The sequence below is a fragment of the Prionailurus bengalensis genome, chromosome C1 (genome assembly GCF_016509475.1).
Source record: "Prionailurus bengalensis isolate Pbe53 chromosome C1, Fcat_Pben_1.1_paternal_pri, whole genome shotgun sequence".
NCBI classification, from domain to species: domain Eukaryota; kingdom Metazoa; phylum Chordata; class Mammalia; order Carnivora; family Felidae; genus Prionailurus; species Prionailurus bengalensis.
In genome coordinates, this window is record NC_057345.1 from 41,985,635 (window position 1) to 42,010,679 (window position 25,045).

General features: G+C 38.4%; 2 protein-coding genes across 6 annotated transcripts in view; one reads left to right on the forward strand and one right to left on the reverse strand.

Moving 5' to 3' along the window:
- TXNDC12 (thioredoxin domain containing 12) overlaps positions 1-1,874 on the reverse strand; it is a 27,365-nt gene extending 25,491 nt beyond the window's left edge. The window contains exon 1 of the mRNA XM_043574946.1: positions 1,644-1,874. Coding sequence (XP_043430881.1) covers positions 1,644-1,740 — 97 coding nt within the window. The 5' untranslated portion in view covers positions 1,741-1,874. The remainder of the gene's footprint in view (positions 1-1,643) is intronic.
- BTF3L4 (basic transcription factor 3 like 4) overlaps positions 1-24,687 on the forward strand; it is a 25,437-nt gene extending 750 nt beyond the window's left edge. The window contains exons 1-6 of one of the 5 annotated variants that reach the window (XM_043574949.1): positions 1,926-2,038; positions 6,375-6,441; positions 9,749-9,862; positions 22,436-22,637; positions 23,468-23,527; positions 24,229-24,687. In XM_043574949.1, the coding sequence (XP_043430884.1) occupies positions 6,388-6,441; positions 9,749-9,862; positions 22,436-22,637; positions 23,468-23,527; positions 24,229-24,275 (477 nt within the window). In that variant the 5' untranslated portion in view covers positions 1,926-2,038; positions 6,375-6,387 and the 3' untranslated portion in view covers positions 24,276-24,687. Of the gene's footprint in view, positions 1-1,925; positions 2,039-2,969; positions 3,483-6,374; positions 6,442-9,748; positions 9,863-22,435; positions 22,638-23,467; positions 23,528-24,228 lie in introns of those variants that run through there. The other 4 variants (XM_043574947.1, XM_043574948.1, XM_043574950.1 and 1 more) reach the window with 4 other exon arrangements.
- Positions 24,688-25,045: the final 358 nt, after the last annotated feature.

Below are 25,045 nucleotides of genomic sequence, written 5' to 3' on the forward strand. Positions count from 1 at the left end.
CGGTACCTTGTTTGAAATCCTGACTCACAGAATTATGAGCATAATAAAATGAGTTCCTTACACTATTAAATTTTGGGGTGGTTTATTATGCAGTAATGGCAACTGGAACAACCATTAATAAATATATGGCTTAATATCTACCAAGGAGTAAAGATACTGAACACATGACTCTAAGGTATTGCCTACACCTAACGGTAACTGGAACAGAGTAAATTATTTGTTGAGTGTCCAAGGTAGTTATTATTATGCCCATTTTGTAGATGAGGAACTGAGCTTTGAAAGGTGAAGCAACTTGCCCTAAGCCTCTCAGCTGGCCAATAGCAGAATAAATTAAAACTCAGATCTACACCCACACTCATAACACCATACTCTGTCTCCCTTGGTACTTACATTTTTGTGCTAAATATACAGTAATGTTTCAAAATGAGATTGTCAGTACTGAAAATATTCTGGCCCAGTAGAATTCACCATGAAGTTTCATCACTGAGATGGAAATCCACATATCACCTTCTCACAGAAGTCTTCTTTGACCTTCCTAGCTCAAGTAATGCCAGCTCCCTCACCCTCCCCAGCCATTCTTTCTACTCCATCACGATTTCATTTTCTTCACAATACTTATCCCTAGCTGAAATTCTCTTGCTTCTTACATTTGTTCTTGTTCACGTGTCTACTCTCTGTATCTCTGACTTGAATATGAACTCTGTGAGCAGGACCCTTATCTGTCCTGTCTATTCCAAGATCCCCAGTGCCTAGTACAGTGCCTGGAATATGGTAGGTGATCAAAAATTAATTATTTACTGAAGGAGTGACCACCCAACCTCATCACCTGCCAATAAATATGCAAATTGGAAGGATAAAGCAAAGTTTAAAACATCAGGACTGCATCAGAATCACTCCATCCAGTAAGGTTGGTACAAAAAAAGGAGAGGAGAATCCATGCTACCACTCTTTCTACTTAGAAAAAGCATAAACCCTGAATTCCAAAGGAGATGTAGGTAAGGGGATGGGGTGGGGGTGGAGGTCACACCGATCTCCCATTCATAACCACTGTCCCCTCAACTCCTCAAAAAAAATCAGTTTCTTCAGACACATTGACTGAAGCACACCAAGGACAACTGTTGGTGACCCTCTAACACCAGACCTTCTATCCTTCACCTGGCCTTTCCTTATATACCAGTCCTGGGATGCAGGTGCTGTTCTCCCCAAGGTCCGGAAGAAGCAGTAACCTAACTCTTCAGGGAGAAGGTGAGTAGGGGGATCTTCATAGCCAGGGAAAGGGTCTCTGCATGTGCAGGTCTCCAAAGACCATATTTCTCCCAAAAGGAAAAATGATTGTTCCTGAGGACCTACCAAGTGCTAGGCACCTATGCTGGCTCTTAAACCTGCTTTAGGGTCGTTCCTTACCTCCAACCCAAGAATTTAGGGAGGCCTCAAGCACAACTTCCTCATCTCACCATTTCCCAGACCCGCTACTCCTCATCCCCTAGAAATCCTCAAAATCCAGGAGCGGTTAGAGAGGATAAAAAGAAACCTGGCGTGGCCTAAGAGACAGAACGGGAGGGGGATCGTGTTAGCATAAGAAGAGGATTATACTGGGCTGGGGCCCAGTATGAGTAAAGATTAATATAAGAAGGCAGTCTGACCCTTTCCAAGCCCAATATGTCCATCAGAAGAGGTGATGAGAAGCAGGAAACTGAAGCTCAGCAAACAAGTGGCCCCGAGATGAGACCGAAGCTCCATGGTGGTAGGTGCGCGGAGCCACCGGGCTGAGCAGACGGAGGAGGAACAGAGTCCTAGCAGAAGGTCCGTGCCGTTCCCCAAGTGCGGCTCAGCCCAACCCCTCGCGTTCCCAGATTTTTTTTTTCCTAACCGTGAAGGAAGTGATGTTAGACGGATGTGGGTGGTGCCTCCGGGGTCTGGTTTGAGATGGAGTAAGTTTAAAGGTGCAGATCACGTAGAAGGGTGCGGGAATTGCTCTCCTGCGCGACCTGCTTCCCCTCGATTCTGGATATTCAGTCCGAAGACTGAGAAGGAGAAGGTGGGCCGAGATAGTGGGGGTGGGGAGAGGGCTCAAGAGAACCGTTGCTGGTTGCCTCAGCCTGCAAGCTAGCCCCTCCCCCCAAGAACCGCTGCACTTAATATTCACAACGCGAATTATTGATCGGTGAAGTCAGCTGCTCCCTACAGTGGGCGCGTTGCCCATTGGCCTCCCCTTTCCTCCTCCGCAAAAAAAACCAAACCAAAACAAAACCAAAAAAATCCCAAAAACCTAGACTACGCGATTTCATTCTTAGGTTCCTGCTCTGGTCACGAGGAGACCTGGCAAACCTGTTCTGCAGTGTATTGTCTCGTGCCTTGCAAGAATGCCCCTTCCTGCTGGAGAAGCAGCGCTGGACCTTATTTTTCCTTGCAGCCGCAATTCGTCCACTCTGGGATGATGCAACCAACCGATACAAGCTCCCAGAAAACCAAATTTCGAATCCCTTATTGCAAAACTAACCCAGATCTTCAGGGAACGAGGACAAAAGTCACTGCAGACATTTAAAGCGTAAAACTTCTTCTGGTTAAATCTACTTGACTTGTTTTTAAACTTTGTGGGTTGAGTATTTCTCCTCAAGTTTTCCTCTCTGATTTACATAACAAACGGTAAAATTTCCCGTCTCTCCTCCCAGTAGAAGCTAGTTGAGTCAATACACTAGTGAGTCCGCACTAGTTGACTCCGACAGTGCGTACTTAATTAGTGAAAGACATGAGACAAAAATACATCCTCAAACAAAAATACACACCTCCTTTTTATTAGTACCCTTACAAAATTGTAGGCACAATGGAATCCTCGGGAGACTGCAGGCTCCAGAATGCAGTGCGGCCACCTGCACCTGCCGCATTTCTATTGGTAGGCGCAGAGCAGGCTGGGTTTTGTAGTTCGTATATGCGCTCTCCACGATAGGCTGCTCTGGTGAGAGAGAAAGAGAGGCGGAGCCGGTTGTGTCACGTGGGCCCCGCTCCCGCCGCCGCTGCTGCCGTCGTCTTTCTCTGTCTCGACTGAGGCAGCCATCTTGCTCTTGCCGCGTGCTGTTGTTGGAGGACCCTCCCTGCTTCAGGTGAGACCCCCGGCGGTCCCGCCACTCCACGGCCATAGGCCGCTGCGCACGGTCTCCCCCCGCCCTCTTTTTCCGACACCCGCCAACCATTCGGGCTGCCACTTCCGCCGTGGCGGGCCGAGTGGGGGCGGAGGCGGCTGGTTTGGCTTGTCGGTTACCGGCGGCGCAGCTGGGGGTCGGCACCTGAGGGAAGGTCCCCAGCACCATCGCCCCCTATGGGGGCGAGCGGGGACCCGCGGTGTTGCCTCCCAGATCCAGTCCCAGGAGGCGGGTTACCCCCGCCTCTCTCCTGTTACTCTATTCACAACAACAATGCTGTGACAACAGCCTATCTGTTGTCATCTCGTTTGATCGTCCCACTCTACAGATAGGGAAACTGAGGTTAGCAGCCCCCGGCCCCCAAGCGCTTGGGACTGAATTCCGTTGCAGCTCTGTTCACCTCGCAATGGCAGTATTTACAATTCTGATTCCCTCTCTGAGACATTGCCTTGTCCATCTCGATAGCCCCATCAAACTGCCTGATGCATAGTAGGCTGTCAGGAAACAGATGATTGACCGACGGGCACCCTGTTACACAGCTAGTGAATGGCGGTTTCAACTTCCGTTCCCACGTTCTTTCACTTATACCATAGATATTCCCTCGGGAGTGGTAACAATAGTTACCAGTTTTTGAATATATACTGTGAGCCATACCCTGTGCTTGTTAACTTAACCTTTAACCTTTAAAACAGCCCTATGAATTGTGTAGTGTTAAACCTTTTCTAATACAGAAGGAACACAAGTTCAGAAAGTAAAATACCTTTTTGAAGTCTTAAGGGGTAGAACCTTGATCCTTTTGATTACAAAACTTGTGCCTCTGTTAGAGGAACCCCACATAATAAAAAGTCAGGACAAAGGATTGAAGTTACTTTATCTGTGTAAACAAAAAGAAAGTGCCTAGCATAATGCTTGGAACTTAGGGACTCAATAAATATTGATCAGAACCTCATTATTTACACTTTTCTTGAGTCCTTGAGTAAAGGGCTAACCGATCCTAGGATCCCCAAGGAAGAACGCAGTAATTTATGTTCTTAGGAAGTTCTTCCTTTTGGGTCTAGGCAGTGACTTGTCCCTTCTGGACCTTCATTTCCAAATCTGTTAAATTAGGAGGGAGGTGAACTGTTTTATTTGTTCATAATTTTTTAATACCCTGCTGCTGCTTGCAGGTATTTGAGATGGCCTCACATACAAGACAGGAATAATGGGTACAATGAAGTAAAGGTTGGTCGAAGAATAGGGAATTAAGCCAGGTGATCTTTGAGGTCTAGTCCAGATTCTGAGCGTGACACCTCATCTCTCATAGACTGAGTCCAGTCCTCTTTTCTCCTTCAATTCCACATACCCCAACCTGCTAATAGACAAAGGACCATCTTTCTTTCTCCCCTTCCCCCTTGAGAACCTCCCTAAAATGCTTTTTCTCTGAGATAATTCTTGGGAACAAGTTTTCTGTTACACTGATTACCTGGAATGGAAATCTGTTCTTTCATCAACACATTGATATAAAGAGTTAATTTTGTTTTTGCTTTTGTTTCAAACAAGTCAAGACTCTTTATCTTGACTTCATTCTCTTGTTTTCCATCTCTTCTCTTGGGGATTGTTACTTCAAAATGCAGAAGAGCCCCTAAGGTTTACGTTGTATCTAGTTCTAATATTTTCACTTCCTCCCTTTTTTGTAAAAAAAATTCCTTAGGCTCTATACTAAGTTCACTATACTTTCATGGCCACATTCCTTTGAGAAAAGTGAATATTGGTCCTCTTCTATGGATATTGAGTATAGACATTGGGATTTGCATCAGCAAATTTAATTAAGTCTGGCAGAGTTGAGATTGACCTACACCTAAGCCTTCTGGCTTTGTACTCCTCCTGTAAAAGCGTGTTTTTAGCTGCTTGAGCATTGTGATACAGTGCTGAGTAAAGATTGAGGAACTATAAATTCTGAATGTTATTTGGGAACTGGACTTTATTTGGCCTTGAAGCATGTGTATGTGTGTGTGTGTGTATACACACACACACACACACACACACACACACACACACACACACACAGGTTAGTGCTCCAGTAGTGTCAGAAAACAGAACAATTAGTACTTATATAATCTTTATTCTCTTTCATCTCTCAAATGAAGACATTATCTTTTTCATGTGAATGATAAAGAGGTTAGAGAATTGGCCAAAAAAGGTTTGAGAACAGCCTTTATTCCCTCTCTCACATCTTGGTAATGATCTGTTGTTCCACAGAACAAGTAAAACAAGACTTTTAACCTTGGCTTTTATTTGTTTATATAGTGTGGAATGTTATAACCCATTATAAACTTAACTTTTTTTCTCTAGTCAGGAATATCACTGACCAGATTAGGCTTTATGGCTTTATAATTTTCTTAAGAGTTTTCAAAATCAAAATTGGCCTTAAAAAGGCTATTTCTAAGACTCTCCTCCCCACTAAGCACTCACAAAAATTTAGTATTAATGTAGCAGAGATGTTTTTGTCAAATTGTGCAGTGAGGAATTTTACCCAGTGTGCAAGAATATCTTGACAAGTCTGACATACTATATCAGTGCAAGGTACTGAACGAACTCTGTGGAAAGGGCTGCTGAAGTGCTGAATGTCTGAAAATCTGGCTCTCTTTTCCTGTTATTAACATACCATCTGACCTTGAATAGAAGATGTGACTCCCTCATATCTTGACAGCTAGAGAGCCTATTATTGAATTTCTTCTTTGTCCTGCTTTTTCTTCTTCTTCTTCTTCTTTTTTTTTTTTTCTATTTATTTATGGGCACAAGGTTATTTATGGCTCATTTATTATTGGAGAGAAAAAAATCTACTTAAAGGTTGTGCTGGTAACATTTGGTAACTGCTCTCTGTTGTAAAAACCTTTGGGGGAAAAACTGGCTTGTCTATAGAGATTTTCTAATTGGTTAGGTTTTACTGAATGCCCAAGAACTGAATTATGCATTTAAGGAGGGATCCTCAAATAGGTAACTTTGAATCCTATTCTATTTTATGTTTGTGCATTTGACTCCCTGGTGGTTTTATTTAATTTTCATTCTCTTAATATCTGGTTTATGAAGCGAGAACAAGTTATTAATATTTATTAAGACTATATAGACAGTATTAATATGATCACAGTGGTAATGCCTATTGCAAGCCTAGTGAACCAGAAGGTATTGTTGCATAAACAGTTATTTTATTTTGGTAAAACAGTGATTTTAACAAATGTATTTTTCCCCCCCTAGATTTACCAACAGCATGAATCAAGAAAAGTTAGCCAAACTTCAGGCTCAGGTCCGGATAGGGGGCAAGGTGAGTGTGGCATAAGAAAAATTGATAGGAAAATGTATTATCAGAAAGTAGTATTATTTTGGATTTGTGGTCATTGAAAATCTAAAATCTTTTCAATAATCAAGATCAAACCACATTCCAATTTGAAAAAACTTGTCTAGATTTAATATAGGTAACTAGAAGACTTCTCTCTCTGGTGGTACAATGTTAATAGCCACCTTTGTTTGAATCCTCTTAACATTTGGTAGTTATGTGACATGAACAAGTTACCCAACCTTGTTAAGCTTCCATTTTCGCATGTGCAAAATAGAAAAAATCCTGCATAAGATACATCTAAAGATTAGAGTAATACTTACAAAACACCTATCTGGCACAGAATAGATACTTAATAAATGATAGCTGTTATTATGTTAGACTCATTTACAGGGCATCCCAGATGTTGAGGTTACCTTATCTTGACTGGATACACCTATTTGTACAGTTAGGCTTATAAGTGGTTTAACTGGAGATGCTCAGACTGATTATACTTTTTTCATTGCTGGGTTTTCCTCCCAAATTCCTGTCTGTTCTTTGTTGGTCAATATAAGCATGAACATTCTTATTCCATGTATTTTGAAGCCCAAAGAAAAGCTTGTTCTGAGAATCTTTGATTCCCTTCAGCTCTTGCCCCAGGCTTAAGGAGAATACTCTGCCCTTATCTCTGCCTAGTACAATATTTGTAAAAGGAAAAGAGATAGTACTTAGCTCAGACCTGGAAGGCGGTAGGTAGGACACTATGTAGCAAGTCTACCTGTCATTTACTTTGATGATTACCACAACTCCTAAGAATGGAGATAAAAGGGGAAGGAAAGAAGTGACTAGTACTTTCTCCTTCTTCCATAGTGACACAGGTATAGGACTCTGGAGTCATATTAACATACTCATGTAACTAAAGTAGTCACATGGTAGCATCAAGTCTAATGCAATGTACAAATGGAAAAACTAGGGATATTCAGGAACCATAGAATATACCTGGAAGAGCTTGATGCAGCACATGACTGTTACACATTTTAAACCAGATGGTTCACACATTCATTCATTTAACTAGTTTACTGAGCACCTACTATGTGCTTGGCACATAGTAGATAACCTAGTCAGGGTTTTCTTCTCTTGACATAACTAAGCTTGGAAGAGAGACGTGCTCACAGTTACACTACTGGGTAGTAAATGTTAAAATGAAGTACAAGGTGCTTTTGCCTAGGAGGGACAAGGAAGTCATCACTGAGCCGAGATTTGGAAAACAAACAAGAATTTATCACTAGGTAGACTGGTGAGGGTGAGGGTGTGAGGTGACGAGGGGATTGTTATTCTCATACATGCTAAGGCACCTAAGATGCTGAGATAACATGGTGCTTAATGGAATGGCTTGTTTTAGTTTGGTACAGTTAAGAGTTTAGACTATCCAATGGATAAAGAATGGTAGGAAACTAAACAACCAGGTAAGTCAAGGTTATATCATAGTCTTATATGCCATATTAAGGAGGTTAGGATTTTATCCTATAGGCAAGGGGCAACTATTGAAGGATTTTAAGAAGAATAGTCATTTTAGAAAGGTAGGTGCTAACAACATGGAAAATGGAAATGAAATAGAAGTCTGGCATAGAGGAGAATGATTGAAAGGCTGCTGCTGTAGTATATGGAACACAAATTTAGGAGTTGGAATTGACATGACTCAGAATACAGAGGAGGGATGACCCCCAGATTTCTGGTTTTAAAGACTAAATATATGGTGGTACTACCAGCTACAAATCTAGGAAGAATAGTTTGGTGGACTGGTAAGCTTTTAGACATATTGAATTTGAGGTACTGAGGATCATTTCATTTGAGCAAGCGATTGAGCTTTCCCTGAGTCAGGAATGTTTCACAAATAAACAAGGATCTATGAAAATAGTCCTCCTAGTCCATCCTCCAGCAACTGGATTTTGTCACATCCTCTGCTGCTACTCACAGAGCTCTCTTTCACTCCCATCAGCATTGCTGAGACGGTAGCCCCTGCCTACTGTATAAGGCTGGTTCCCTGAGTACTGCGGGAACTACCCAGAGAATTAAATCTCTCTTCCTTTCCCCTTACTCCTGCCAGGTGTCAGAAAGATTTAGCCCTCAAGACGTAGGCTTCTTTTGGTAATGTTTTATTTTTGCTGTAGGTTACATTTTTGTAAATTGGCCCAGGAATTTAATCCATTATTTTAAATAACTTTTCAATGGAAATCTATATTAAGAGTTTCAAAGTATCCATTTAGAAATGAGTTCTTTCTGTCTTTGTGAATAGTGTAATTTTCAACCTATTTGCTCAGGCCAAATTTCTAAGCATCATTCTAGATTCCTTTTTTCCTCATATCCCACATCCAGTCTATTAGTATGTTGGTTCTTCTGACAGTCTAAGATCTCACCATCTCCACTGCCAGAACCCTCATCTCTCGTCAAGACTGCTACAGTAGCTTCCTGATTGATCTCATTGTAGTCCATTTTCTACAGCAACTTCAGCCATCTGTAAAAATCATAATAAAAATCATAAATGAGATCAAATCATTCCCATGCTTAAAACCTTCCTATTGCAATCGGAATAAAATCCACCTGCTGCCCATGGCATTCTAGGCTACATGATTTGGCCCTTGCCTGTCTTTCTGATTGCATTTTCCTCCTCCTCCTTTGTTCACTCTGCTCTAGCCATAACTGACCTGCTTTCTCTCTGTAGAAACAATAGGTTCACTCTTGTTTCATTCTGCTTGAATCACTCTTCCCCTAGATCTTCCCATGGGTCTCAGCTCATAATGTCACCTCTTCACTGAACATTCTAGTAAAATAGTGCTTTGCCTTCACCCAATAAATATTCTTATCACTGTTTTTTTTTTCCCCCTTACTACCCTTATCCCATTTGAAAGGATCTGATTTGTTTATGTATTTATTGACTTTTCCCTCTCATGTATGCTCCTTGAAGTAAGAACTTTGTCTTTTTCATTGTCAGGGGGTGGTAGGTACTGTAAAAAAATATTCCTTGTAATGTTTGGAAGTTGTTATAAAACACTAAATTACCTTGAAGTTATAAATTATTTTTATTAGAAAACTTTTGAAACATTGAAATGATAAATGGATATTTAGAGAATAAGAACTGGCTAGAACTGACCCTCAGAAATCTGGGTTAGGTTGACAGTCACAATTCTGAAAAGTCTTCTTAGTTGTTACTATTAAGTCAGCAATTTCTTACATGGATTTTAATTAGAATAGGAAGTCATATGACTGCGGTTACCAGATGCAAGCATCTTAACACTTCTGTTTGGTTATTTTTCAGGGTACAGCTCGCAGAAAGAAGAAGGTGGTACATAGAACAGCTACAGCTGATGACAAAAAACTTCAGAGTTCTCTAAAAAAACTGGCTGTGAATAATATAGCTGGTATTGAAGAGGTACGGTCATTTTGTAAATTGTTAAATTGTGTGGACATATGGCACATTCACAAATATCCACACTTTTTGAATGTAAAATATCAGCTTAGAAGAATCTGATGTTGTCACTCAGGTAGCTTTAAAGAACTAGCTGTTGAATTTGCTGATTGTATAAAAATGGCTGATTGTAAAAAAAATAATTTTAGTGGACGGTTAAGGAATTCATCATACTTTTTGGACTCAGAATTTGCACATATGACAAAATTATGGAACTGCTCTTGAATTTTCATGCAAAGTAACATTTTTTTCTAATAATATAGAAATAAAGAAACTCCAAGATTTCTTCAAATAAGGTGGACTTTTTTCCCATAAGAGCACCTTTCTACTCAACAATATCTCTTTAATTACCTCAGCCAAGAAGCTCTAGTAATAGCCTTACATGGATTGGATTTCTTATGAGACCCTTTCCAGAAATTATTGGCTACATTTTTTAAATCATTTTATTATATGTTTGTGATACTGCTTTTCTCAAATATGAAACCAAAGACTGATGTTATTTCAAAAGATACTCAAGAAAAATGATGATAACATCAACTATTTGTGATCTGTTACCATCTAGAGTCACTTCTGCCTGATGATTCATTTCCCATAGTAATCAATGTTTAAATTTTCGCTGCCATAAATTACGTTGAATGTTTAAATTATACTTAATGATATCATTACTTTGTATGGTACCACCCCACAATTTTTAACAGATTGTTAATGCACACGTGCTGTAAAACAGATCAGAAATAATGTGGAGTCAAGAATCACTAAGAAATAGCAGAGTACCAAAGAAAAGGCAGTGAAATGGCCACATGTTCCTTCTAATATGCATGTATGAATAAATATTACTACACTATTTAATTCTGCATTGTACTTTCAAAATTAGTGTACTGAAGTAGTAGAAAATGTAAGCCACATGTATCTTTTTTTCCTTTTAGCTTGATGTGCCTGTGCATTCTTACTCTGATAAAGATAAGAACTTCATTTGCAAGTCTTGAAATTAAGCATTTTATATGCATTTTTCCTTCTGAGTTATTGAAAACTTTTATATATCTTTATTGACCTAAAATAATTTTCAGAGAGATCATTCTCTTTATCTGGGGTATATATGAGAGAAAAAAAAAATCTCAGCCTCTCTTAAAAAATCTAAAGCTTGGTAAAAAAGAACAATTTGTGGCTCAGTTGGTTGGCTGGGTGGCTCAGTTGGTTAAGCGTCCAACTCTTGATTTCGGCTCAGGTCACGATCTTACAGTTGTGAGATCAAGGCCCACGTCAGGCTCCGCACTGAGCATGGAATCTGCTTAAGATTCTCTCCTAGGGGCACCTGGGTGGCTCAGTTGGTGGAGCATCCGACTTCCGCTCAGGTCATGATCTCATGGTTTGTGGGTTCGAGCCCCACGTTGGGCTCTGTGCTGACAGCTTGGAGCCTGGAGCCTGCTTTGGATTCTGTGTCTCCCTCTCTCTCTGCCCCTCCCCCACTCATGCTTTGTCTCTCTCTCTGTCTCTCTTTCTCTCTCAAAAATAAATAAATGTATAAAAAAATTTTTTTTTTTTTAAATTTTTTTTTTTTCAACGTTTATTTATTTTTTGGGACAGAGAGAGACAGAGCATGAACGGGGGAGGGGCAGAGAGAGAGGGAGACACAGAATCGGAAACAGGCTCCAGGCTCTGAGCCATCAGCCCAGAGCCCGACGCGGGGCTCGAACTCACAGACCGCGAGATCGTGACCTGGCTGAAGTCGGACGCTTAACCGACTGCGCCACCCAGGCGCCCCTAAAAAATTTTTTTAATGAAAAAAAAAAAGATTCTCTCTCCTTCTGCCCCTCTCCCCAGCTTGCTGTCTTTTTTTTCTAAAAAAAAATACACAATAAGCTGCGATAATAGACAATAACTCTAATAATGCTAAACCTAAACAACTTGAATTTGTAAGTGTTTTGGCAGTCTTCCATCTTCGCCTACATTTCTACTCTCCCAACTACCACCCACCCCACCCCACCACTTCAGCACTACTGATATTTTAAATCAGACAATTCTTTATTGAGGGAACTGTCCTGTGCATTGGAGGATGTTTAGCAGCATCCCTGGCCTATACCCATTAGATACCAGTAAGCCCCCCCCAAGCCCTCCCCCCAATTATGACAACCAAAAATATCTTCAGACTTTGTCATATTCCCTGGGGGACAAAGTCATCCTTGGTTGAAAAATAACTCTTTAGAGAGGAAAAGATTCCATTTATACCACCATGATGTATAGATTTAACTATGTAATATCTCCAAGGGCATGTTTTTCTTTTTTTTCTTTTTTTCTTTTTTAAGTTTATTTATTTTGAGAGAGAGTGTGAGCAGGGGAGGGGCAGAGAGAGAGGGAGAGAGTGAATCCCAAGCAGTCTCCATACTGTCCAGAGCCTGATGCAGGGCTACATCCCACAAACCATGAGATCGTGACCTGAGCTGAAATCTAGAGTCAGATGCTTAACTGACTGAGCCACCCAGGCACCCTCAAGGGCATGTTTTTCTAAATGTTTGTTTTGTTCAGATTTGGGACACTTTATGGTTCTTATAATTAATAAAACTTTTCATGGTTGGATAGCATTAATTTTATAAATGTTTTATAATAAAATAAGGAAATCAGTCAACTAACAGTTTTTGATTTTTTCAGTATACAGCTAAACTTGTTACAATGCTGTGCTGAGTTGATGGTATTACTGCAGTTGAAATTTTCTTAATAAAATATTTAATGATAGTCAACACTTAGTGAACATCTACTGTGTGCCAAACATTTTGCCAAGGACTTGCTAGGCAGTAGTGGAGCTTATTATGATCTAGTAGGGAAACTAATTGGTTAACTAGACAAATACAAATTATCCCATTTCAGCTTCACAATATCTCTTTGAATCAGTTGTTGTTGGCTACAGATGAGAAAGCTGAGACAGAATTAGGTACCTGCCCAAGATCACATAGCTAGTAAGTATTGGATTCCAGATTTGAACTAAAGTGTGTTAAAACCAGAGTTCATTCTGTTCATCAATTTATCCTGCTTTTGGTCTTTTTAGTTGTACTTTCTTATATCCACTCTTGGCCTTTTCCTCTCCTATCTCCCTGTCCATCAACACCCACCCCCTTCCCACCTTATACCCTGTAATATTGAGCACCTACCATGGAGAATTCATTAGTTACACCATAACAGATAAATCCCCAACAGTATTTCCAAGGACATTGCTGTTTCTCTTTTTTTCAGGTCTTAATGCAGACATTATTTCTTCCAGAAACCTTGTTGTTAGTACCCATATACACTTGTGTAAAGAAGGGTTAGATGCCTTTTCTATGTGCCTTCGTAACATGCTTTTATTTTACATAATATACTTTTATTTTATATAATATACTTTCATTATAGCATTTATTAAACTGTAGTGTGAATTCCTTTTTGTTGGTACTACTGATACAATTCTAACCTTTTGAGGAGTCATAGCTCCAAAACATTTCACAGAAAATTGATGCTACATAATAAGCATTACTACTTTCATTGCACCCCTACCCTGTGTGTGTGTGTGTGTGATGTATTCCAGCCCTCACAGACTAATTATACAGAGGAAATATGTATAAAAATAATTAACAATGCAAGGTAACAGGTATAAAATTTCTGAGTATTTGAACCTAAGATGGGAAGGAGTTTTACTTTTTTTATACTTCTCCCTCTTTCTAAAATTGATTTTTTGAGAACTAAGATATTCGTACTTTATATAACACTTTGCAGATTTTGTGTAGGAATATCTACTATACTATATATAACATGGTTTGCCTCAAACATTATGTTTTTTGTTACTATATTTAAAGTAGAGTTTTTTTTCAAGAAAATTTTTTAAACAAAATGATGACACATACTGGGTTTAAAAACAGCTCTTCAGAGGGAGAAAAGAAACTACTGCATTCAATGTAAACATGAAAACATGTACAGAAGTTTTCAGAAACACAAAGATGTGAAAAAATATATCTTAGAATAGAAGAAACACATTACTGATTACAATTTTGTTATCTTTAGTTTCTTTAGTTTCAAACAATGTTTGAAACTTGTTTCAAAGTGCTGAACTCTGGGGTGCCTGGCTGGCTTAGTCAGTAGAGCACGTGAGCGCGTGACTCGAGCTCCACTTTAGGTGTAGATTTTACTTTATTATTATTTTTTAAGAAGTTTATGTATTTTGAGAGAAAAAGAGAGACAGAGGGGATGAGGGCAGGCAGAGAGAGAATCCTGAGCAGCCTCTGCACTGTCAGCGCAGAGTCCAATGCAGGGCTTGAACTCATAAACAGTAAACTATAGAGTTTACTATTAAAATAAAAACAATGCAGGGGGGCACCTGGGTGGCTCAGTCTGTTAAGTATCTGATCTGGATTTTGGCTCAGGTCCTGATTTCGTGGTCATGAGAATGAGCCCCATGTCAGAGTCTGTGATGAGAGCACAGAGCCTGTTTGGGATTCTCTCTCTCCCTCTTCCTCTCTCTCTCTCTCTCAAAATAAACATTAAAAAAAAAAAAGTGCTGAACTGTGAGGAATATGCTGTCTTTTTGTTTTTTGGCAGTTTAAGAAAAGCAGATAAAAACTTTCAAAAAGATAAGACACCACTGCCATTGTTGTAGAACAAAAATAATATTACTATGTTTTCTGTACTTAGACATTCAAAACATCAAACAAGTAGAAAGTACTCAGTTTATTGGGTGGGGAAGAGGAAGATTGACCGTGGGTTCCAAAAACTCATGGAATATACTTCTGCCAAGTAAAGTTTTAATCTTACTTTCTAAGCTGTTGGTATTGGTGACTTTTCCCCCCCTCAAAGCTTAATTTATGTCTTTAGAAACTTTAAAAACTGAAGGACTGTTTGGATTATGAGTCTCTTGTCTTTTATGTATTCACTAGTTTATTGATTTGGTGTAATAAATTGGTCATCTATAGATCTTTTACATGTTACCAAAGAAAAATACACAGCTGTCAAAAAGTAAGGGGCAGGGGAGTGTCAGAGACTGTCTCATACAAAAACCAAGTAAATAACCAGGTTTTTGGAGGGAATTCCTAGGCAGACTCCAAAAGATTTATAACCCAGAACTAAATTTCTAAAAATGGTTTATATTCTATGACATTTGAAGGTATTTGGATGTGCTTCTTATTTGGTATTCTGGTTGAATATAGTGACCTGTCTTCATCTGATAACCTAAATCTATCAAACAGTGGGATCTGTTGCATTTCTCGGAAATGATTAATTTTATCAGATTTGGTAAGAAACATCACCAAAAATCTGAATTTCAGATTCAGATGGCCTAGTTGCTTTGTAGAGTTTTATGTTCAGAGGACATCTTCTCTTGTACCTAGGATATAATTCTGCTTCTATGAAACTTTTCCTATCTTTCCAGGCATAATTAATCAACCCTTTTCTCTATACTTCCACTGCCCTTACCTTAAATTGCTCTGCTATAATACATTTATTATGACAACCTCATATTGTGGGATATAATGGTTACTTATTAACCACCAATTAGTGTCATTCCCCCCCCCCCCCCCCCCCCAGATTATAAGAGTCTTAACAGCAGGGATTGTGTTTATTTATCATTTTATAGTCTGTAGCATGCTGGCTCCCATGATGAATTTGTTTGGGGTCCATTAAGTTTAAGGGATACTGATTATTTGAGATGGAATTGTTCTCAAGAAGTTAGCCATTGGGGTACCTGGCTGGCTCAGTTGGTGGAGCATGTGACGCTTGATCTCAGGGTCGTGACTTCAAGCCCCACGTTGGGCATAGAGATTACTTAAAAATTTTTTTTTTAAAAAGGTAGTCATAGGAAACTGGAGCTCAGGAGAATGCATAAGGCTAAGAAATGTAGATTTTGTAATTGTACACATAAGTGTTACTGTTTATATTTTCTTCTTCCTGAGTCTTACTTTTCCTGAACCACTTATACCAAAGGAAGACCTAAAGTTATTGGTGACTCTTCACTACAATTTCTTCTCCTTCCAACTAGAGCCTCAGATAGCAATTGGTGGACAGCTCTGAGTACCGGAGAGTAAAAGGGAAGCACCATGTCCCATTCACCTTATTCCATAGCAGCCTTACTTTATCTTTTAAGATCCTGCTTTTTGGGTTTGTGTTTTGTTTTTACTACTTTTTTTATTATGGTAAAATATAACATAAAATTTGCCACTTTAACCATTTTTAAGTACAATTCAGTGGCACTAATTACAGTCACACTGTTACTCAACTACCATCATTATTTATTTCCAGAATTTTTCATCATCCCAAACAGAAACTCTGTACTCATTAAGCAGTAACTTTCCATCCCCTCTTCCCCAGCCCCTGATAACCTCTAACCTACTTTTTGTCTCTGTGGATTTGCCTCTTGTAGTTATTTCATGTAATACAATATTTGTCCTTTCGTATCTGGCTTACTTCACTTAGCATAATGTTTTCAAGGTTCATCCACATTTTAGCATGTATCAGAACTTCATTCCTTTTATAGCCAAATAATATTCCATTGTTTGGATAATACCACATATATCCATTCATCTGTTGGTGAACATTTTCTGATTTTGAAATAGCTTCCCCCCTCCAATATGAAAATATATTATCATTGTAGAAAATTACAGGTATATAGAAAATGTGAAGAATGTTAACATTCAATCATAATCCCACTACCCAGAAGGGACTACTATTAGTTTTACATTTCTTTCCCATCTTTATATGCATATATTTTTAACATTTGAGACTACAGCTGGGAGCACAATTTAGAATCTTTTTTTCCCAAGTAGCATTATATCATAAAAATTGTTTCGTATCATTAAAAACTCTTCTTAATCATCACTGTAGATGTCTACATATATTCAGTAAATGGATATACCACAATTTAGTATTTCTTAATTTATAGTACATTAAATGCTTTCATAATAAGAGAACCATATGTTGGACTTCAATATGCATAATATGTATCTTCATCTCTGATTTCCTTCAGAGAGATTCTTGGAAATGTAGTTACTGGCTGAACAAGCATGAACATTTTAGAATTCTTCATCCATGTTGCCAAATTGCTTTTCAAAAAGGTTATGCCATCTTACTCTATAGCATAGCTGTGGAGAATCACATCTCATCAGACTCTTGCCACCAGAACATAAGAGAAAATGATCCTAGCTTATCATACAGTTTAATGACAGCTGTTAGCTTTAGCTCATATCAACAATAGTAGATTATGCTTCATATTACGCTTTAGAAATAAGCAGGTGCTGAGCTTAGAAGCATTGAATGTGAAAGATACTGATTTATGAGAGTGCGCCCCAAGCCCATAATCTTCAAACTCGTATATCCCTTAGCCTTACAAAACCCCACACTTGTGTGTCCTCTTCTTAAAATGTTTACTATTTCACCTTATTAAGATATAGGAGGAAGGCAATAAAAGGTGAAGTACCTGATAAACATTTAAATGCTACTACAGGGGCAGCTGGCTGGCTCAGTCAGTAAAGCATGCGACTCTTGATCTCTGGGTTCTGAGTTTGAGCCCCATGTTGTATGTGGCAATGACTTGAAATTAAAATCTTAAAAATAAATACATAAATGCTACTACATACAGGAAGGAGTAGCAGAAAAACTTGATTTTTAAGACAATTGTCAATTCTTAGAAGTGCAACTACCTGACCTAGTGGGGACTTGGATACAACAAAAAAAAAAAGGAAGAATTTAAGCTTCCTTTCTGAACTGTGAGGGCAATTGTCAGCAAGAGATGTAGAGTCTAGTATAACTTTGTGAGCCTCCTAGAGCCATAACAATTTACTGCTGTGTAGGAATAAAGCAAGCATCAAATTTACCAGCTAGAAGGGTTGCTGTGATTAATATATGTGCCCTACTCAGAGGTGAGCAAAGGTAGGGGTTGTTAAGATTTTGATAGCAGCATAATGGGGCCACTCAGCAGTTGCTAGGAATTACTTAAAATTCCCCTGAATTCTGTCAGGCATTCAGGCTGATTATGAAAAGTCAGAACAATAGGAAAAGTCCAGCCAAAGATGCAGCTCAGCGGGTTCTGGGCATTTTCATCAAGACCACTACTGGAGTTATTTCTAAAACTTCAGATGACCCCTCATCTAGCATTTGGGGAGTTTAATTCTGACAGTATCCAAGATTTGAAATTGTATTGGAGGTGTCCATTCATTTGGCAAATGTGAGTGACTATTATGTATTGGACACTTAGGGGCATACTATGTCTAGTAAGGCATGGTCTCTGATGGCAAGATGTTTACCTTCTAGTAAGGTCAAAGACTTGCAAACACAATTATCGTACAAGACAATTCCATATAATTGCAATACCCATGAAGTACAGAAAGTGCATAAACAACCTTAAATTTTCACAAAGAAGCATCTGACTCAAGTCTTGGATAAATGAGAATTTGCAAGGTGCAGAAGCATAAAAAGGTTCTAAACAGTAAAAACAGCATATGTAAATGCACTAGGCATGGGAGACCATTTTTTAATAACTACAAGACACATCAGTACTGTCCAAGCACCACCCGGTGCCTGGGTGGCTCAGTCAGTTAAGCATTTGACTTCGGCTCTGGCTCCAGTTGTAATCTCACTGTGAGTTCCAGCCCTGCGTTGGGCTCTCTGCTGTCAGCACGGAGCCTGCTTCAGATCCTCTGTCCCACTCCCCATCCCCCCCCCCCCCCCCGTGCACCTCCCCTGCTCACCTCCCCTGCTCGCTCCTATGCTCTCTCTCTCAAAAATAAATAAACAAAAAAAAGAAAATTCTACTTCCTCCATAGCTCAAGTAGCATCCTTTACCTTAAACTACCTGTTAAAGTGGAAAAAACATTTTGACATAAGGGGTTGTTTGATTGAAACCCATAAGGGGTTTGTTTGACCTGAGTGCTGGCACAGTAGCTAATTTAATAGTCTTTGTTTCCTTGTCTGCTCCTTATTTTTATATAGACTATGTATGACTTATTCTGACTAAGCAGTGGTAACTGGAAAAGGTGAAGTCTCCTTATGAAATGTGTACAATTTGTATTGTGAATTTAACAAGGTCCTTAATCCCTTCTTTTGCTTCTAAAAGGGTAGGGGAAGTGTCTGATCTTGCTCAACCCAACAATTCATCCTTTGATAGTTTCTAATAGCTTGAGTCTAGAAGCCTTATATAATCATGTTATTTGCTCAGTAGAGAGGAAGGAATGGTAGATAGAAATAAAATATTTTGGCCTTCTTTAACTTAAAGTACTTCATTTTCTATTCTAAAATTAACTAAACTTGGGGCGCCTGGGTGGCTCAGTCGGTTAAGCATCCGACTTCAGCTCAGGTCATGATCTCACAGTCTGTGAGTTTGAGCCCCGCGTCAGGCTCTTTGCTGACAGCTCAGAGCCTGGAGCCTGCTTCAGATTCTGTGTCTCCCTCTCTCTCTGCCCCACCCCTGTTCATGCTCGGTCTCTCTTTGTCTCAAAAATAAATGAAAACATTAAAAAAATTAAATTAACTAAATTCTTCACCCCTTTCTGGACCTTTCTCTTCATGGAGCTACATCTTTTGTGCAACCCCATTTAAAACAACCATTTATAGGGGCGCCTGGGTGGCGCAGTCGGTTAAGCGTCCGACTTCAGCCAGGTCACGATCTCGCGGTCCCTGAGTTCTAGCCCCGCGTCAGGCTCTGGGCTGATGGCTCGGAGCCTGGAGCCCGTTTCCGATTCTGTGTCTCCCTCTCTCTCTGCCCCTCCCCCGTTCATGCTCTGTCTCTCTCTGTCCCAAAAAAAGAAATAAACGTTGAAAAAAAAATTTTTTTTTTTAAATAAAACAACCATTTATAAATTTATTTCTGTTTTACAGTCTGAGATGGAATTCATCCTGCTTTTCACACTAAACTCAGCATATTTTAAACTACTAAGATATGACTTAATATTTAGCCTTTGATAAAGAAGCTTGAACAGAAGAAAAATCATGGTTTTTTTTTTTTTTTGGCCCTGTGTTAGCTTTTTGTTTGGTAGCTAGCAAGATATATATTATCCATATATCTGTGTCAGTTTTCTTTTACATTCTCCACTTAGCCTATATTCTGAGATAAATAATTGCTGGCAAGCATTCATGGGGCCAAAGAATTGAATTCTTAAAGGCAAATAAACAATTTTAAGAATGAGAGTGACACATGCAGAGGGAGAGAGGCCAACCAAGAAACAGACTTTTAACTATAGAGAGCAAACTAATAGTTACTAGAGAGGTGCATGGGGGAATGGGTTAAATAGTTGATGGGGATTAAGGAGGGCACTTGCTATGATGGACACCAGGTGATGTATGTAAATGTTAAATCACTATGTTGTACACCTGAAACTAATATAACACTGTATGTTAACTTGAATTAAAATTAAGTGAAAACTTTAAAAATTTTTAAAAAAAATAAAAGAATGACATCGTAGGAAGGAAACTAAACAAAGTTGGGAACCCAGGTTCAAGTTCTAGGTTTGCATGTAACTATTTATCCTTGAATATTTGCTTAGCCAAGAGCTCTTGCCTTTAGTATTTATTTCTCTCACGAGATTTGAACTAGAAAACCTCTTAAGTTCAACAAATATATGGCATGACTTTTGGAACAATATTGATTTCAAAATCTCTTATGACTTTAACATCTGTAAATAAAAAATATCTCAAATGCTAGTATTTCAGACTTTTCAGTCCTGGAAATATTGTAGAAATCCTTTATTAGGGGCGCCTGGGTGGCTCAGTCGGTTAAGCGTCCGACTTCGGCTCAGGTCACGATCTCACTGTCCGTGAGTTTGAGCTCCACGTCGGGCTCTGTGCTGACAGCTCAGAGCCTGGAGCCTGTTTCGGATTCTGTGTCTCCCTCTCTCTCTGACCCTCCCCCGTTCATGCTCTGTCTCTCCCTGTCTCAAAAATAAATAAAACGTTAAAAAAAAAAATTAAAAAAAAAAAAAGAAATCCTTTATTAAAATTATGTGATTTGGTCTTGATTTGGAAAATGGAGTCCTACCATATCTTTATTCATTTCCCAACTAGAATTATGTGATTCTAGGATAGATACAGAACAACATCCCATTTCATATCCACTATGCCACCTCCTTCTCAAGCCGTTCCTCTTCCAAATTTTCAGCCACTTTAACATTAAAAACGTTTCTACCTAAACTTATACCTTCAGAACTATGTAATTTTATCTTTTTCTAAGTCAGTATAAATTATTTCTAACTCATAATGGTATTTGTTCAGAACAGTTGGATTGAATGCTTACTGTGTGTAATATGCAATAATGGAACCTTAAGTACAATACCGATACTGGGAAAGATAAAGAATTCAAATAGTAATTTTTGTCAGAGAAAATTTGGGAAATTATTTGTGGAGCTTAGTTATAATTTTCCAGGGGATATGCCTTTATTTTCTCTGTGTTCCAGGTCTTTCCTGAAATTTAGAAGCCCCTTTGTTCCCCTTCCTTTCTGATGCTATCAGTGGTGATGATCACCTTTGAGGAAGAAAAGCCCACTTCCACTGACCATGGAGAATACACAGCATCTCTGCTTGATTGTGACAAGGGTAGTTTTTGGATGGATCATGAAATGCTTCTAAATTAGCCAAGAGTTAACTCCCCTAGCCTTTTTATATAATAAGCATGTTACCACCAAGGTAACTTATCCAAGTGGAATCAACTACATAGTGGAATCACATTATTTACACTTTTAACTTATACAAATTTAACACCACTAAAACACAAATAAGAAAGTACATGAGTGAGAGAGAAAAATAATATTTTAAATAGCACATGTTTAACCTTCCTTTTCAGCAAGTCCCAGGCAATGGATAAAATCAAATCTGAAACAGTTGATTCATGTTGGTGAAAGCTACCGAAAGAATGTGAGGTTGGTTTTAAAAATTTCCTGGTAATTGATAAAGCATGTTCAGGTGGCCAGGCAAGTTTGGAGAGCTTCTTTGACATTTACAAGGGTTATTAAAGGTTGTTGAGAAGCTACATTTAGGAGTTAGAGGAACTGACAAAATCCTTTTCACAGAATGACATGGTGAGAACAAGTTGAAATTTTTGTAAATTTATTAAGTGTTCAAAGGAGTGAAACACCTGATTAAATTTCTGATGCTCTTTATGGATCTTCCGTGGTTATTTTTACCATACGCCATTACCCCTTTACAACCTGTTGCCTAAGTAAGATGCTACCCCACCAAATGGTATTTGTACCAATTTAGTTTGATAGTGTAAATTGATTAAGATACTGGGTAATTTCATTAACAAGGCAGTTCTTGGCTGATAACTTCCATTATTTTTAAAATATGGTCATAAACTTCTTTTTCATAGTAGAAGTCTTTGAATTTAAAATCTAGATTCTATAATAAAATGTAATCTGTGCCACCTACACCATTTTACTTTGTCATTAGGGTCTTTTTCCACCCATATCTACTGCTTACTACCTTGGGATTGTTAAAAAAAAAAACAAAAAACAAATGTAATTGGCTAAATCGTTCTTTAAACAGATACTGTTTTAGTTGTACCAAATATGTGATGTACATTTTGCTTCTGTGATCATACAGGTGAACATGATTAAAGATGATGGGACAGTTATCCATTTCAACAATCCCAAAGTCCAAGCTTCCCTTTCTGCTAACACCTTTGCAATTACTGGTCATGCAGAAGCCAAACCAATCACAGAAATGCTTCCTGGAATATTAAGTCAGCTTGGTGCTGACAGCTTAACAAGTCTTAGGAAGTTAGCTGAACAGTTCCCTCGGCAAGGTAGGTATTTCAGTTTAGTGTCTTTCCTTCTCCACCTCTGTTTAAAGAACCTAATGATTTAAAAGGTGTTCCATTTTATACTGGAAGGATTTGCTTGCATGTAAATTTTACTTTTAAAAATGTTGCTTTGCTTATATGCTTCATAATTTTTTGAGTTTGTTTCTTTAATAATTATGCAGTGTAGCATACTGAATATTCAGATACATTTTGGTAGTAATACAGATATGAGAGGTAATTACCTAAAAGGAAGGTGCCAGGATCTGCAGACCACATTTTATGGACAATATTTACTATTCACTTCTGACTAATGACAAGAAGATACTGTTATTACAGAACTATATTTTTGTTTAATATTGTTGATTGTACTATAGGTGCAGCAACCAGAAGTTCTGAATTTCCAAGATAGTCCTGGTTTCAAATGTGTCTTCTCACCCCTAAAAATCAAAGAGCCTGTTATTTCAGTAACTAGATACTTTCTTACACCGAAAGAGATGGAAAAGGTCTTGAATATCGACTTTTGACTTGGAGCATATGGAATTTAAAGAATAAATTAACTGTAATGTGTTTTTATTCCAACTCATCCTGAATTATTTCATTTTTCATATAAATTTTACCTTCACTACCCATTGAAATTGCCAGCTATATTTAGTATATGCCTAATGAAGTTAAAGTTTTATTGATTTTACTATTAAGTAAAAAATATGGTATTAGATCAGACAATCTTTAGCATTTTCCAAACAACTATATAAGATTTAGACAGAATAAATATTTCAAGTGTTCTATGAAGGCCTTTATTCTTCAGGACTAATTTTAAAATAAACTTTTCATAGTGTTGGATAGCAAAGCACCAAAACCAGAAGACATTGATGAGGAGGATGATGATGTTCCAGGTAAGTGACATTTCTTTAGCTTTAAGATTTTTAGCAGCCTGTTTATCACATTTAATTCATTGTATAATGAGTTTCAGTTTTTGTTGATGGTGAGCTCATAAATTTAAACTGATTCACGACAATATGGATACATCTAATGAAAAAGAAAAAAAGCCCTCCCATTTAGAACTTAGAATCAGAAATTGTAACACAAAGCTCTGCTACCTGTGTTTATTAAATTAGAATCACTGTGATTATAAATTTGCTTAGTTATTGTTACATTTCTGTGGGAATTATGATTAGCATATAAAAATGCTGTTCACCTTAGTAGTTTGCATAGACTAAAAAAAGACTTACGTTTCGTTAGGATTACTGTTTTAAAAACAGATAAATGAGGGGCGCCTGGGTGGCTCAGTCGGTTGAGCATGCAACTCTTAATACCAGCTCAGGTCATGATCCCAGGGTCGTGGGATCGAGCCCCGTGTTGGGCTCCACACTCAGCGTGGAGCCTGCTTGAGATAGAAAAAAAAAAAAGCAGATAAAGGAAGCATTATTAATAAGTGAAATGCCACCAGTTCATTTCTGCCTCTTGTCCTATATGTTTTCAGGCTAATTCTAGTAGCAACAATTTTGTTTTTATTAGGATTAGAAGTTAGGAATTTAATTTACCACTTTTTTTTTTCTTGTATCTTTTACTCATTTCCTTTTTTATTTTTTTCCAGATCTCGTAGAAAATTTTGATGAGGCATCGAAGAATGAAGCTAACTAAAAAATTTTTTCTGGTGTTTGGAAGCTGGCATGGACTAGATTTAACAAATCAGCTATGTGGTTCCAAAGTTTTACAGACATGGAGAACATCAACTGTTACTAGTTCAGTAATATAAATATTTTGTATATTAATAATGCTGTTTGTTCAGCATTTTTCGGTCATTTGATTTTGCATTTTGCACTTCCTCCCAGGATCTATTCTTTTGGTCAAAATACGAAGTATTGGTGCAGTTTGAGGGTGTTTTGGTGTTTGATTCTCAGTTTTTTGTTTTGTTTTTTGTTGGAGTATTTTTGGTGTGTGTATGTGTATGTATGTGTGTGGGTATGTGTGTATACAGTGGAGAGCAAATTGGAAAACAGTTCTATTTATCCTCCTTCTTCCCCCAGTAGAAATAAAACAAATCTTTACATTTGTTACTTTTTATTTTTTTCTAATAATGCAGAGAATTAATGAAAAGTGAGTATCTTGGATTTCAGATCTGAGGAGATTTTACCCTTGGAAGTTTGGTTAATTTGCTTGGTTAACATATTTTTCATACATTTCTCTGGGTTTAAAATGTCTTGAGATATTTTGCCACCAGCTCCATGTTGGCATAGTGGATAGCATATCTTTGGTGTGGTTGCCTTAGATTCACTTACCTAGTCAGACCCAGAAGATTTTCTTCTAGCTTTCTTCCTAAATGCCTTTTTCCCTCTCCCTTTGGTCTCCCAGTGGCCTGGTCAGCCTTTGGTAATGCTCTTCCTCATCTTCTACTTAGCCTGAGAAGGATG